The sequence below is a fragment of the Mustela nigripes genome, chromosome 4 (genome assembly GCF_022355385.1).
Source record: "Mustela nigripes isolate SB6536 chromosome 4, MUSNIG.SB6536, whole genome shotgun sequence".
Lineage (NCBI taxonomy): Eukaryota > Metazoa > Chordata > Mammalia > Carnivora > Mustelidae > Mustela > Mustela nigripes.
Genome location: NC_081560.1, coordinates 72,855,586 through 72,868,687, shown reverse-complemented (window position 1 = coordinate 72,868,687; position 13,102 = coordinate 72,855,586). Strand labels below are relative to the sequence as shown.

The 13,102-nt window shown below is 36.5% G+C and overlaps 1 protein-coding gene across 1 annotated transcript in view; it reads left to right on the top strand.

The window, feature by feature from the left end:
• Positions 1 to 13,102, top strand: part of PTTG1IP2 (PTTG1IP family member 2) — a 78,931-nt gene that overhangs the window by 13,373 nt on the left and 52,456 nt on the right. The window contains exons 3-4 of the mRNA XM_059397557.1: positions 1,165 to 1,258; positions 2,589 to 2,667. Of these exons, the coding sequence (XP_059253540.1) occupies positions 1,165 to 1,258; positions 2,589 to 2,667 (173 nt within the window). The remainder of the gene's footprint in view (positions 1 to 1,164; positions 1,259 to 2,588; positions 2,668 to 13,102) is intronic.

Genomic DNA, 13,102 nt, shown 5'->3' with positions numbered 1-13,102 from the left:
CTCTCAGGCAGTGACTAAGGGGTGGTTCTTTACTTGGAATGAGTCATTATCTCTGCTGGTCTCAGATGTTCAGCAAGAAGTGATTTGGAGGGGTCTGGGATCAGTTTTTTATAAGATTGGTTACCAGTACAGAACCAGACCAATTAGGTTAGAATCCAAGCTCCTCTGTTCCCTAGGTTTGTGACCTTATGTAAGTAATTTGACTGTTGTGTGCCTTATTGGCCCCATCTATAAAGTGGACATAAGTTTTCTTAACTCACAGGGTTATCATAAGGATGAAATTAGTTAATACATAAAAGGGCTTAGAATGGTACCTGTCCTGGGGCACCTGGATGGTTCAGTGGTTAAGGCCTCTGCCTTGGGCTCAGGTCATGATTCCAGGGTCCTGGGATCGAGCCCCACATTGGGCTCTCTGCTCAGTGGGGAGTCTGCTTCCCCCTCTCTTTCTCTCTCTGCCTGTCTCTCTGCCTACTTGTGATCTCTGTCTGTCAAATAAATAAAGAAAATCTTTAAAAAAAAAAAAAAAAAGAATGGTACCTGTCCTATGGTAGGCCCTATCTAAGTGATGTTTTTCCCACTCTGTCCTTATTATTTTTACTCTTCTGGATTCTAGTCTTATTTCCTGCGATGGTTTCCACTTTTGTACCTTCCTTTTGTTTACTTCAACAAGGGACTTAGAATTCACTTTTCCTGTTTTTCACATGATTATCTGAACACCAATGAGCAGAAGGGAGAAGGGCATGAGGCATGCCTGATTGACAGCCCCATCAAGCCCACATGTAACAGAGGAGGAATCCCCAGAGGAAGGTGTGAGTGCTATAGAAAAGAGGAATGGGAATGAATATAGGGGTGAGGGCGGGGAGACACACACACACACACAGAAAAACCCTATCTACTGAAGTTGTTATTGCTACTTTATGAAATAATGTCTTCAGTTTGGTTCTCTAAACATAGAGCCTGCGAAAGGGATTCATGTATATGTGATTTCTTGAATGATTGCTCTTTAGCAAAATTTTATGGAATAAGGGACGCAGGGCAAGAAAGGGACAAGAGTCAAAAAATATGGTCTTGGGACACCTGGGTGGCTTAGTTGGTTAAGTGTCTGCCTTTGGCTCAGGTCATGAGGACATTGCTTTTATTTATTTTTTTTCTTTCCAAATATAGTGTTTTTGGTGCAGTGAAGAAAGCACTTGCAAAAAAATGTGTTTTCCAAATTTCGGGTGTCAATTCAGTTCTGTATATTGGGCAAACTGTAGAGGTGAGTTGTGCTTATTTGAATTTGTATGTACTTATTTTTCCAGTTAACTTGCAAATACTGTATTTCACTGTATTTGGAGGATTGTAAATTATTATATTTGCTTTATTAAAAATATAGCAGATCTGTTCATTGGTGTTGCCCTGGATACAGGCTGATACTGGTTGTTTCCAGCCAGTGTTGGCTCAAGCTAGGTCAACATTCATTCTGATTAGTGAGTAGCTTACCATACCAGTTGTTGAATACTTTAAATTTCAGCTCTAATGTACTCTAATGTATGATAACCATCACCTATTGAAGGGAGGTTTATGTTTTATGCTGTTTTAGGAACTCCAGGAGATTCTTATACACTAGTCCTGGGGTGAGGACATATTGAGCCCAGTAACATTACAATAACTTAACATTTCTTCAATTAATATATTCTATACTGACAATTGCCATTCAGAACAGTGACTCCCTAGGAATGAGCAAAAGTTAATCATCTTTGTAACTGTAATGTGTTTTGGGTATGTTATATGGTACTTACCAAAGCAGGGAAATGCTCTAGAACTTTATAAGGTGTTTCCAGAACAGGCGAAATGAAAAGCTTTCCTAGTAAACCCTAACTATGAGAAAACCCAATCTAGAATCTATGTTTATTTCTTAATTGAAGTGGAAGAAAAAAACACACACACACATGAATTTTGCCCTCATTTCCCTGTTTTTTTCAGTTACTATCAGGTATATTTAAATCATAACTGATTATAGCAAAGAGTTTATAAACAAGTAACGGTTCATATATTCAGTATGAATGGGAAGCCCGGTTTCCATTTCGTGTTCTGCCCTTGTAGCTTCATTTGATGGATGTACATTGGAGGTGGGGATGATGGAATCTGCAAGTTCTGTAATCTCTCTCCCAGCATGCATTTGTTGTCTCTCTGATAAGGAGCTCCTGAACTCAAACAACAAACCCCTCCCGGCTGTCCGCATGCATCTTTTCAAAAACGGCAGATGGAGGATTCTGCTCTTTTCTGCTGAGATATTGCCTGGAACGAGTTTAGAGAGAGATACAGGAAAAAAAAAAGATAAGCCAGTGGCCTCATAGTTTACCAATCTGGAGATGAAGGACATTAAATGCTACCTCCTTGTAGCAGCTCAGATTCTTTTCTAATGTTGATGATTATTGTATTAATAGTAGTTTTCTTGGAATATACAATGATGTATGTTATACCATTTTCCATAATTTGTTAATTTGTATTTAAAAATCAAATTCCATGATACTAGAAAAGATAAAAATATAAGAAACTATTGCTCTTCTATTAACTTAAAATATATGTCTTTTCATGAATTTCAGTTGACATGTTTGGATTCCTGATGATTCTACTCATCATAATATTAATTACAGCATTCGTTTGGTATTTCTGCCTCTGTCAGTATGTTCATTTTCTCCTTAGTAAGAATGCACTTGGGGATAATATCACTGAAGAGAATGTTAAGCTAATTATCAGGAAGTATTTTACCTTTTTTATGTAATAAAAATTGCATATCTATATTATAGGGGGGGAACATTCAGAAGGTAACAGAAGATTATAAAATGAAAAGGAAAATTTAACTTGTCCACTCTCTACCTCTGATACCTCTTCCCTAGAAGCAATCCTTCTAATGTGATATTAATGTAGTTCTTCTTTTGATTACTTCCTATATTTGAGCAATCTAGTTATGACTCCTCCTCATGATTTATTAACTTTGGATGTTATTTCTTGAGTCCCCAGCGTGAAAGCTGAAAATGTATCTTGCACTATCCATATTCTTATGTTATTTTGTTCTTAGTGGGTATTATCATCTTGTTATTTTTGAATTTTAAATATGGTTTTTCTTTCTTAGCTCTTAAGATGTTTAATATTTTTTCTATTGGTTATTGGTTCAGCTTGATTGACTTGATTACTTTGAGTAATTGGTTTAGTGCTCTGTCTCTATATAATCAATTCTTCTCCCATTACTTAAATAAGAAAATTTGGGACCCTGTACTTCTGTTTATTCTTTTCTCCCTCTAGCTCCTAAACTCTGTAAGCATTCTCACTCATTTGATCTCATCAAGTATATAATGTTTACGTTTTGTCCTGTAACTATATCTTTATATCTTGAAATGCTTGCTCTATAGTTTGAATCTAAAATTTTTCAAATAATAAAAATAATTTTAAAAATCATGATTGTATAAATATTGCTCAGTAAAGACCAAACTGAAAATAGAAAATGTAATTCTGTGTCATAAGCAGTATTATTTGAAAGAGAATTATTTAGTGTCTGATCAAATAGATTCTCTTTCTCTCCATTTCTCAAAATCATGCTACATTTCATCTTGTTTCATGTTTACATTGTGACTTTCTTATACAGCTTTTGCATTTTCTAGGGTTTTATATTACCTTATTAGTCGTGTATATTTATTCTCGTCACTGTGATCATTCATCTTAGTATTTGGAAAAATATTCTCATTTTCATCTTATAGACACTCTTCTAAAAGTCTTCTGAGTTTTTGTTCTAATTTTTAAAAATGAGTTTCTTTTTAGGCATCCTTTTTCAAAAGGAGTTCACAGAAGATATGTAAAGTGTTTCCATAGTCCATACATGTTGAGAAAATTTTCTCCATTTTCCTTTAGCCAGCTTGGCATTATTTGCTTTCCTTATATTGTACACCTTTTCTGAGAAATACCCATAGACAAGATAGAAAGATCCATAAATAAGGGACCCTAAATAAGGTAGGTAACAGGCTCATCTGTAAGGAAAATGTGCCTATGAAAAGATAAAGATTAGCCAAATGTTCTGTTTCTTGCCTGAGGCTTCCACTTTGTCTAGGACTTCATTTTTTTTTTTTTGCTTTGAGACTTTATATCTTTTCCTTATTAACAAACAAGAATAAAAGAAGAGGTAAGATGGAAGAACATTTCTTATTTACCTCTAGAACAAAACATATCCAGAAGGAAGAACCAATAGGGTGTATATTACATGTGTGGTAGGAGGTTGTGGCAAATATATTGTTCTTTTCTTTTTTATATTTTCTTCCCAGGATTCTGGCATCTTTAAAGTGTCATCCCTTTTTTTGTATAGTGCTGAGTAAAGTGGCAAATTATGCCCATAAGAGAGTAGGGATCTGAGCAAATATACATCACTGAAGCATCTTTTGTATGCAGCTTCAAAGGGAAACCCTGAAGTCTCTCAGCAAATATGGTCCAACAACTGTGCTCAGCTCCTGTTAGCTCTGCTATTCATCTACCATCTCTTCCCTTTCAGTTTCTTTTAGAGAGATCTTCTAGATCTTGTTAATTCAATGAACACTGTGTACTATTAGAGGAATTCATCATATTAAGGACTTATTGCACTTAATAATCCAAAAATCCTGGTTGGATTCTATAAATATCCAGCTTTCATTTAAAAAATACCTTTGAGGGGCACCTGGGTGGCTCAGTACGTTAAAGCCTCTGCCTTTGGCTCAGGTTGTGATCCCAGGGTCCTGGGATGGAGCCCTGCATCAGGCTCTCTTCTCAGCAGGGAGCCTGCTTCCCCACCCCCAACCCCCCTGCTCTCTCTGCCTCCTTGTGATCTCTCTCTTTTTCTATCAAATAAATAAATAAAGTCTTTAAAAAATTACCTTTGAATGACTACTGGGGCATCAAAATATCGGTGACTACATTTGATCCAATATTCTTGTTATTCAGCAGATACGGTTTAAAAGTTAAAGCACTTTTAAAAGTTCCAAATGTTAAAGAATATAAATGCTTAACTGCTAATATACTTAGTGCTTCATTGACTTTCATCTGTTTCAGCAAATATGTATTGAGTATTTATTATGCCCTAAGCTGTGTTGTTGTCACTTAAAAAAAAGGTCACATCATCACCTTCATGGAACTTATACCATACTTAGGGGACACAGACAAGTCAATAAGCAATTATTAATTCTATTGCTAACTTACTGATATTTTCGTTGATAATCCACTTATTTTAATTGAGTTTTTCTTAATCAAACACTAAAATTCTCCTGGTGGATAAATAAAAGGAGAATTTAATTTAATAAAGGAATTGTCATAAAAAGTTGCATAAATGCAGTCTAATGTAATGAAATACAGTTGACCCTTGAACAAAAGTTGGAACTAGGTAAGTCCACTTTTATGCCAGTTCTTTTCAATCAATACAGTGCCATACTGTAAATTTATTCCTTATTCTCCTAATAATGTTTTCTTTAGTTTGCTTTATTGTTAGAGTACAGTGTATATTACATATAACATGCAAAATATGTGTCAATCAACTATTTATGTTATCAGTGAGGCTCAATAGTAGGCTCTTAGTAGTTAAGTTTGGGGGGAGTCAAAAGTTATACATGAATTTTCAAACACGTGTTTGGTACCCCTAATTCCCATGATGTTCAAGGGTCAACTGTAATTTCAATGATGACCTTAACTATTCTAAATATAAACCTCATTAATTCTAAGTTCATCATCATTTTGAACAGAACTCGAGTCTGTGTTCCTGGAAGACCAGCCACATTTTATATTCAACGTGGCCCTACTGCTGGCAAGTGTCTTCATTTACTTGATGGGATGTCCCAGACCCTCAGTAACCCAAAGATGATAGTTTTGCCCTTAGTTTTTTTCCAGGCATCAAAATTAAAGTATGGGTAAGAAACACAACAGCAGATTTTTTGGTTCTAATTTCTAAGACACATTCCTATGATCTCAATAGTTCGTCTAAGATGGGTAAAACCACCATGTTGATAGAGAAGAGGTAAAAATTCCCAATCCAAATGGAATATTAATAGATTTCCCAGTTCCCCCAACTCCCACTCCACAAAAGCAATTCAACAAAAGATGACCTTTGCCTTGAAGAATTAATGTACTTCATCTTACCTAGTTGCCTGACCCTCTATCCACTCCTCAACTTGACTATTTAAAGTTTCCCTTACTTACAAAATTCAAATCTTGGCTTCCTTCAGCTCATCCTGCATAGCTCCGGGCAGGTCCTCCCACTCCCCTGCTACCCAGGCCCGGACCCTAGAATCCCAGCTGGAGTCAGAACTGTGCCCTCCCCACCTCCTTTCACCTGGGTAATTGAGCCATAAAAAGGTTTAGATCAGAATATGGCTGAGGAAACTGCTTTATAATTGAAATACAGCAACTACAAAGTGCTTCATAATCACTATTAAAAATAACTTTGGGGGGGCATCCAGGTTTTTGTGCTGCTCTGGCCCTCTAGGACATAATACTAAATCTGAACAAGAAGCAGGGTGAACCTTGTAGGGGTAAGGATGAAATGTCAAACACATACACCCTCCATTGCCAACTCCTAGATCATCTTATGTAGAAATTGTTTTGTTGGTAACAGGATTGTGAGCTGTTCCAAAAAGCTGTTTGAGTTGGGGAGCTGAAGTGCAGGGTGATTGCTGTTTCCAGGATTGAAATCAAACCAGAGCACTGCAGAGAATAGTTCTGTGTTTCAGTTTTTCTCCCTCCATTTAAAACTTCACAGCAAACTGGGCTAGGAGAAACGCTTTGAAAAGAGCACAAGGTTGGGTATTTATTTATTTTGGTAGAAACAGTTATCTATTCACAGATTGAGAACAATTAGTTACACTAGATTCATTGTAGGGAATACAATGTAATCAAATTCACAAGGCAGGATTATTTTCCACCCAAGTGAATAAACTGCAAACTCGGTGGGGCGAGGGTGGTAATTCTTGTATTAAAGGGTTGGTTAAAGGAGACAGGATTCTTCAAAAGAAATTGAAGATGGAAAAATGGGAGATAGTGGTACCATAGAGATTAAAAAAAAAAAAAAAGGAGGGAGAGAAATTCATGTGTGTCCTTTGGGTTTACAAATTAGGGAGTTACTGGTAACCCATTTGCTTGTGGTAGTCTGATGAGCATTTATTTGAGACATAGAATAAGCAGACTTCTGATTTATGGAAGAGGAAAATAAGGAACCTGAAAAACATTATATACTCTGTATTATTTGACTTGATGCTCCTCACCCACAGTTGTGTTCCAGGAGTGGTGGTAATATCCTCCGTCTCAGTCCTTGGTCTATGCTTCTCTAGCAAGTGAATTCAGAAGATGATTTGCTGAGATTATGGGTTCATTGAGCCTCCACAGATTTTCTGTCATGGAGACAATTAGTCTTGTGGTCACCACAAAATATTTGACATTTTCCTCTTTGTTAAATTCATACCTAAGTCGGTTAAGACCTTAGGTCCCTTAGAGCCCTAAATGTTAAAATTACAGTAATATTAAAATCCCAGAGTAGAGATCCTGTTGTTATTTACAAATATTTTGTGTTTAGCATTTTAAAAGGTAAGTCATTGTTGACTTTTCAGAAAGACTTTGCAAAGGTAAATTGATTTTCTTTTTTCATAGACTATGGTGAATAGATAACTGGAAACGATAGATTTCCAGAGGGAGAAAGAGGGTTTCTTCAACGGTAAGCTTCCCAGTTGTATTGCATGAATTGTCTGCATGCCTTTTCCCTCCTTATTAAGCAACTGTTAAGAAATATAATCAGAGTTATTAAGAAAGTAAGTGGAAACCAAATCTGTACAATGTAAATGATTTTCACTGCCTGAAAACATTTAATAGAAGGCAGCAGAAAAAGGAAATATAATGGCTTATTCAGGCTGCCTTATTGGAAATCTGAGCTTCATTGACGAAGTATGTCATATTGGACAACTAACTAAATCTGTCTGTGCTTTAGTTTACTCATTTGTTAATATTAACTAATAATAATGACTAAATCATTATCCAATGATTTATCCAATGCTCTGAGGACAAAATGAGCTTTACAGGTAAAATTTTTGGAATTTTCTGTGACATTGTTACTACTGTTACCACCAATGTTACTAGCGTAGTCACAGAATCTTGGCACTTATATCTCAGTGTATAAAAGTCATCCTGCCCAAACCCTCATCCAGTTCTTGCACCCTCTTATCAACAACTCCAGCATGTTGGATGATGAATGGCTTGGGATTGTCACTTGGATGGAAACAGTTGCTAATTTGGCTTGGGGTCTGAGTGTGTGTGTGTGTGTGTGTGTGTGTGTGTGTGTGAGATGCAAAGTAATTTGTGAATTTAAATAATTTCCTCTTTATTTTCTTGCAATTTAGCTTTCCCCTCCTCTCCCTTTCCCTCCCTGCCCTTCCCCCTTTTTTCTCTTGTCTTTCTTGCTCTTTCCCTTTCTTCTTTTTCTTCTTTCTTTCCTTTCTTTTTCCTTCCTTCCTTCCTTTCTTCCTTCCAGAAGCAGACTCATCAAAAAGGAACTTGATGATAATAGGATTGTTTAAAATGTTCAATGTCTTCACATGCTGTGTTGTTGTCTAACTTTTGTACCAGAACATTTCCCTTTGAATCAAAATGCTATTGCAGGGGAAAAATATTTGCAGAAAAGCTTGTACTATATAGTTGACCCTATAATAATCATATAAAGACTTTTAAGTACCTAATGTTAAAGACACAATTTTTTAATGCTTTTTGGTTAGATATTCTGTTAAAAATAAAACAGTGAAATATTATAAAATTCGACCTGATATTCCAAAACTTCCATATGGCAACACCTTAAAATCTTAGAATATGACATTAAAAATATACTAGCACAAATTATAGAAATACTTACAGATTCTTTTTCATATCTAATTACTAAACTTAAAGAAAAGATAGTGAATTCTACTAAGAGAAAAGGAATTGGCCAGGCTTGTTAGGACACAAGACTGAGGAGAGAGACATCAAGAGTAAGACTGGGACTGGGGAAGATTCGTTTGGGTGATGAGAAGGGGTTGAGAAAGCATGTGAAGAAAGTAGCTGTCTTAAACTGGGTTCCCTGCTAAATAGGCTCCAAGGCAGAGACTGGCCTGCAGGACTTCCCTGGGGAATGCTTGTAGGAAAAACAGTTGTAAGAGAGAGAAACAGACTTGGGCAGACAGAACAGTTGAATTGTCATATGGTCACCACTGAGGCCTAGAACAATCTTATGGTGAGCTCTGGAACCTAAATGGCCTCCCTAATTGAGGCATAGGAGCCCCAACCCCAAAACAACCGTCTTAGATGTGGGACACTTTCTAAAAGAAGGCTTAATGTTGAGTGAGGCAACTCCCTCTGAAGGCAATTGCTAAAAAGAGTGTGGCAGCTGGAAGGATGAGTGCTATGATCCTGAAGGGGTGGTGTGGGCAGGCCCTGGAGCATCCACCATAGCAGCTGTTACTGATTTGCGGGAATACTAAGAATAGTGATGCTGAGAAGCCAGGATTTTGACATTTTCTACTGCTTATTAAGGGCACAGTCCTCCTTTACCACTTTAATGCTTTCTATACAACCTAAGTAAATATTGACATTTCTTTTAATTTTATCTTTCCATTGTCATTGGATTGATGATGATGATAATGATTTGACCCAATGCAGAGACTGGGTCAATGAGATCAGTTGTATTTAAAGATTAAATAAATTTTGGAATGGAATTAGTTGTGATAGTGACTGGGAGGAGAAAGATATATAAACTGATGATAATAGGTTTACTCGAAAAAGAAGGTAATTAAAAAATAGGATGTCTTGAGGAAGTAGAAACAAGCAGATCTAAAAGGACAGAAACTGAGCGAGTAGATTGTGGCCAGAGAGTATAATTTCCTTCTAGAACACTGAGAGATACAACAGTTTAAAAGACAGAATAGCAAACATTTTCTTTCTTTTTTTTTTTTTTTAAAGATTTTTATTTATTTGTTATAGAGAGAGAGAGATACAGAGCGCAAGCACAGGCAGACAGAGTGGCAGGCTAGAGGCAGAGGGAGAAGCAGGCTCCCTGCCCAATGTGGGACTTCGGCTCTATTTCACTACCCTGAGATGAGATTATGACCTGAACCAAAATTAAGAGTCGGATGCTTAACCGACTGAAGTACCCAGGCACCACTGTGACAATTTTTTTAAAGATACCAAGTAAAATAGCCAGAGGAAGATACAAAGAGAAAGCTAGAATAAAAGTAGGTACTTGTAACTCATAATCCTATCACTTCTGTCACATGGTTGATTATGCACAGCCTTTCACTTCACGATTTCCTAAATTCTTCATGCTTCACATTTATATGCTTACTTTGGAAATAATCAGTTTTTTGAGATAGAAGCAATGATTAATCCAACCAACATGTGCTGCCCTGATAAATCCAAATGGGTTTCAACAAACACATCCTAAGAAGTAGCTAATCTCATGATAAGAAATGTAGCAGCAACCCAAAGGAATAGATTAGACTTCTGGAATATACATGTGACCGAGAAGGGATCTCTCTACATAATTTGCGTGGTTTTTGACAAATCTTTTACCCTCCTATACTTTATTTCACAGCTACCTGATAAAAACACATTTGGTTCTTTTCCAGAGTTTTAAAATCTATATGACACATTTTAAACTCGTTTGAAAAGGATGTTCAGTGCCTTTTTGGAATAAGGCAGTAGTTTTCACAAGTTGCCACCCAGCCAAACCCACAGACAGGGATGAGACTAAGGAAAGCCTTTGTTGGACGGTAGGAGAGAAGAGATTAACAATCACAATTATATAGTCATTAGAAATTTGCTTCAGAATTTCATTCCCTGTTATGACTTGGGTGCCCAAGTAATTAAAAAGGGAGAATCAGGAGAAGTCTTTGTATCTCTTAGCTGTCTTTTGGGAAACATGTACTGTTGAAACATTACATATTAGGCATAGCAGAGCCTAATGAGCAAACTGTGACTGGGAATCAAGAAGAAAGACTTAACCTGTGTTTCCTTCTGGCGGCAGAGAGCAACATTTACAGGGCTGAGGGTGAGTGGCAGAATGACAATAGCTTTGTTAACCTGACTCTGTAGATTAGAGGATCCTTGCCTGAAATGCCGGCGTCTGGTTGGCTATAAGAAAATGCCTTTTTCTCCTTTCACTCACCAGTTTTTCTCCCTCCATTTAAATGGTAATTACACATTTATAATGCCTTGCAAGTGTGTCTAGTTTTACTCACAATCCTCCAGGAGCTCTAGAAACTAGTACTTATTTATAATGGAGGGATACTCTTTTGGAGTTATTTCTTTGCTTAGGAAAATTTTCTTTTTATTAATTTTCAACATTTACCTGCATTTTCCCCCATCAAAATCAATAGGATTTTCCCAAATAGTGAGCATGGCAAAATTGAATAATGACATTCAAGTCATGTGACTTTAAATAATATCTGTATTTTAAGTGTTTTTTAATATCTCGGTAGTTACTGCATGCATGTTAATTCCGTATTGAGTACTGTTTTCTCATAAATAAGTCAGGCAATTTCCAGTAAAATCACCAATCCCTAACTTTTCCTTTTCAAAATTATATTCTTGTATTCCTTTAAAATCTAATGTTAATTCTGATCCTGCATCTTTCCTTTTCCCTGTTTCTCTCTGTGCATGGCATTTAGTTCAGATTCATTTTGGCATTTATATCAGTACCTACTTATTTCTTTAGGTATAGTATTGTATCTTGACCTTCCAAGCTGAATGCAATAGAAGTATCAGTTGGGGCGCCTGGAAGGGTCATGATCCCAGGGTCCTGGGATGGAGCCCCCGCATCACATCGGGCTCTCTGCTCAGCGGGGAGCCTGCCTTCCCCTCTCTCTGTGCCTGCCTCTCTGCCTACTTGTGATTTCTGTCTGTCAAATAAATAAATAAAATCTTAAAAAAAAAAATAGAAGTATCAGGCAAAACATAATGATCTGGTGAAATTAATAAAGACAAGTACTAAATATAGACCCCTCAGCATATTCCTGACCTAGTTTTATTTATATAAGCTATCATTTTATATCGATAACTTTTATCTTTCTGATATAAAGATCATTTTAATGTTAAACTCCATCAAATTCTTGGAAGAACAAGCTTTTTTTTTAAGCCAAGTTATTTATAGGATTATGTAGGATTGTGTGGTCAACTTGTAAAGAAAAAAGTTGACAAAATATAATGCAGGAGTAACACTTTTTTCTATTAATGTATATAGTGATGGTTCTATCAAAAGGATATCTAAATGAAATAGAACCACATAAATGACACCTTGTGACTAACAAAGTAATAATAATTACTATTATAATTATAAAGGGAGTAGTATTTTTTTTTCCTTGAGGGACCCCTAAAATATGACAATGATTTTTTTGGTGGAGGGAGCAGGGGAGTTAGGCGGTCGGGTTTAAAATTTGCATCTGGAATTTTTAGCTGTGAGATGTAAGGTAAATAGCTTAACATCTTTGAGCTTTGATTCTTCATGCATATAGGAATAATAATAATCATTTTGGAGGAAGCTTAGGAATAATGTAGGAAAAGCTCCTGAAATACAATATATAATCAACAAATGGTAGCTCTTGAGCTCTCTTGAGCAGGGGAAAGAGCCAGACAAGATACCCCTATCAAGTCGAAAGAGTCCCTGGGGCACCTGGGTGGCTCAGTGGTTAAGCATCTGCCTTGGGCTCAGGTCATGATCCCAGGGTCCTGAGATAGAGCCCCACATGGGGCTCCCTGCTCTGCAGGAAGCCTGCTTCTCCTTCTCCCACTCCTCCTGCTTGTATTCCTTCCCTTCCTGTCTCTATCTCTCTGCCAAATAAATAAATAAAATCTAAAAAAAAAAAAAAAAAAAAGTCCAGTCCCCAAACCAACAAGTTCCTGGGTTCTACTCTCTGCCCATTACCTATTGCTAGTCAATACTAAACAAATTATTTAAATACTAAGTTTTCCTATCTAAAAAGGAAATAGTTCTGTGAAAAGTAACTTAAATACTGTATGTAAAGCACTTTTTTTAATAGTACCTGGCACATAGTAAGTACTCAATAAATGGTTCTATTATTATATATTATAAGCCTATAAT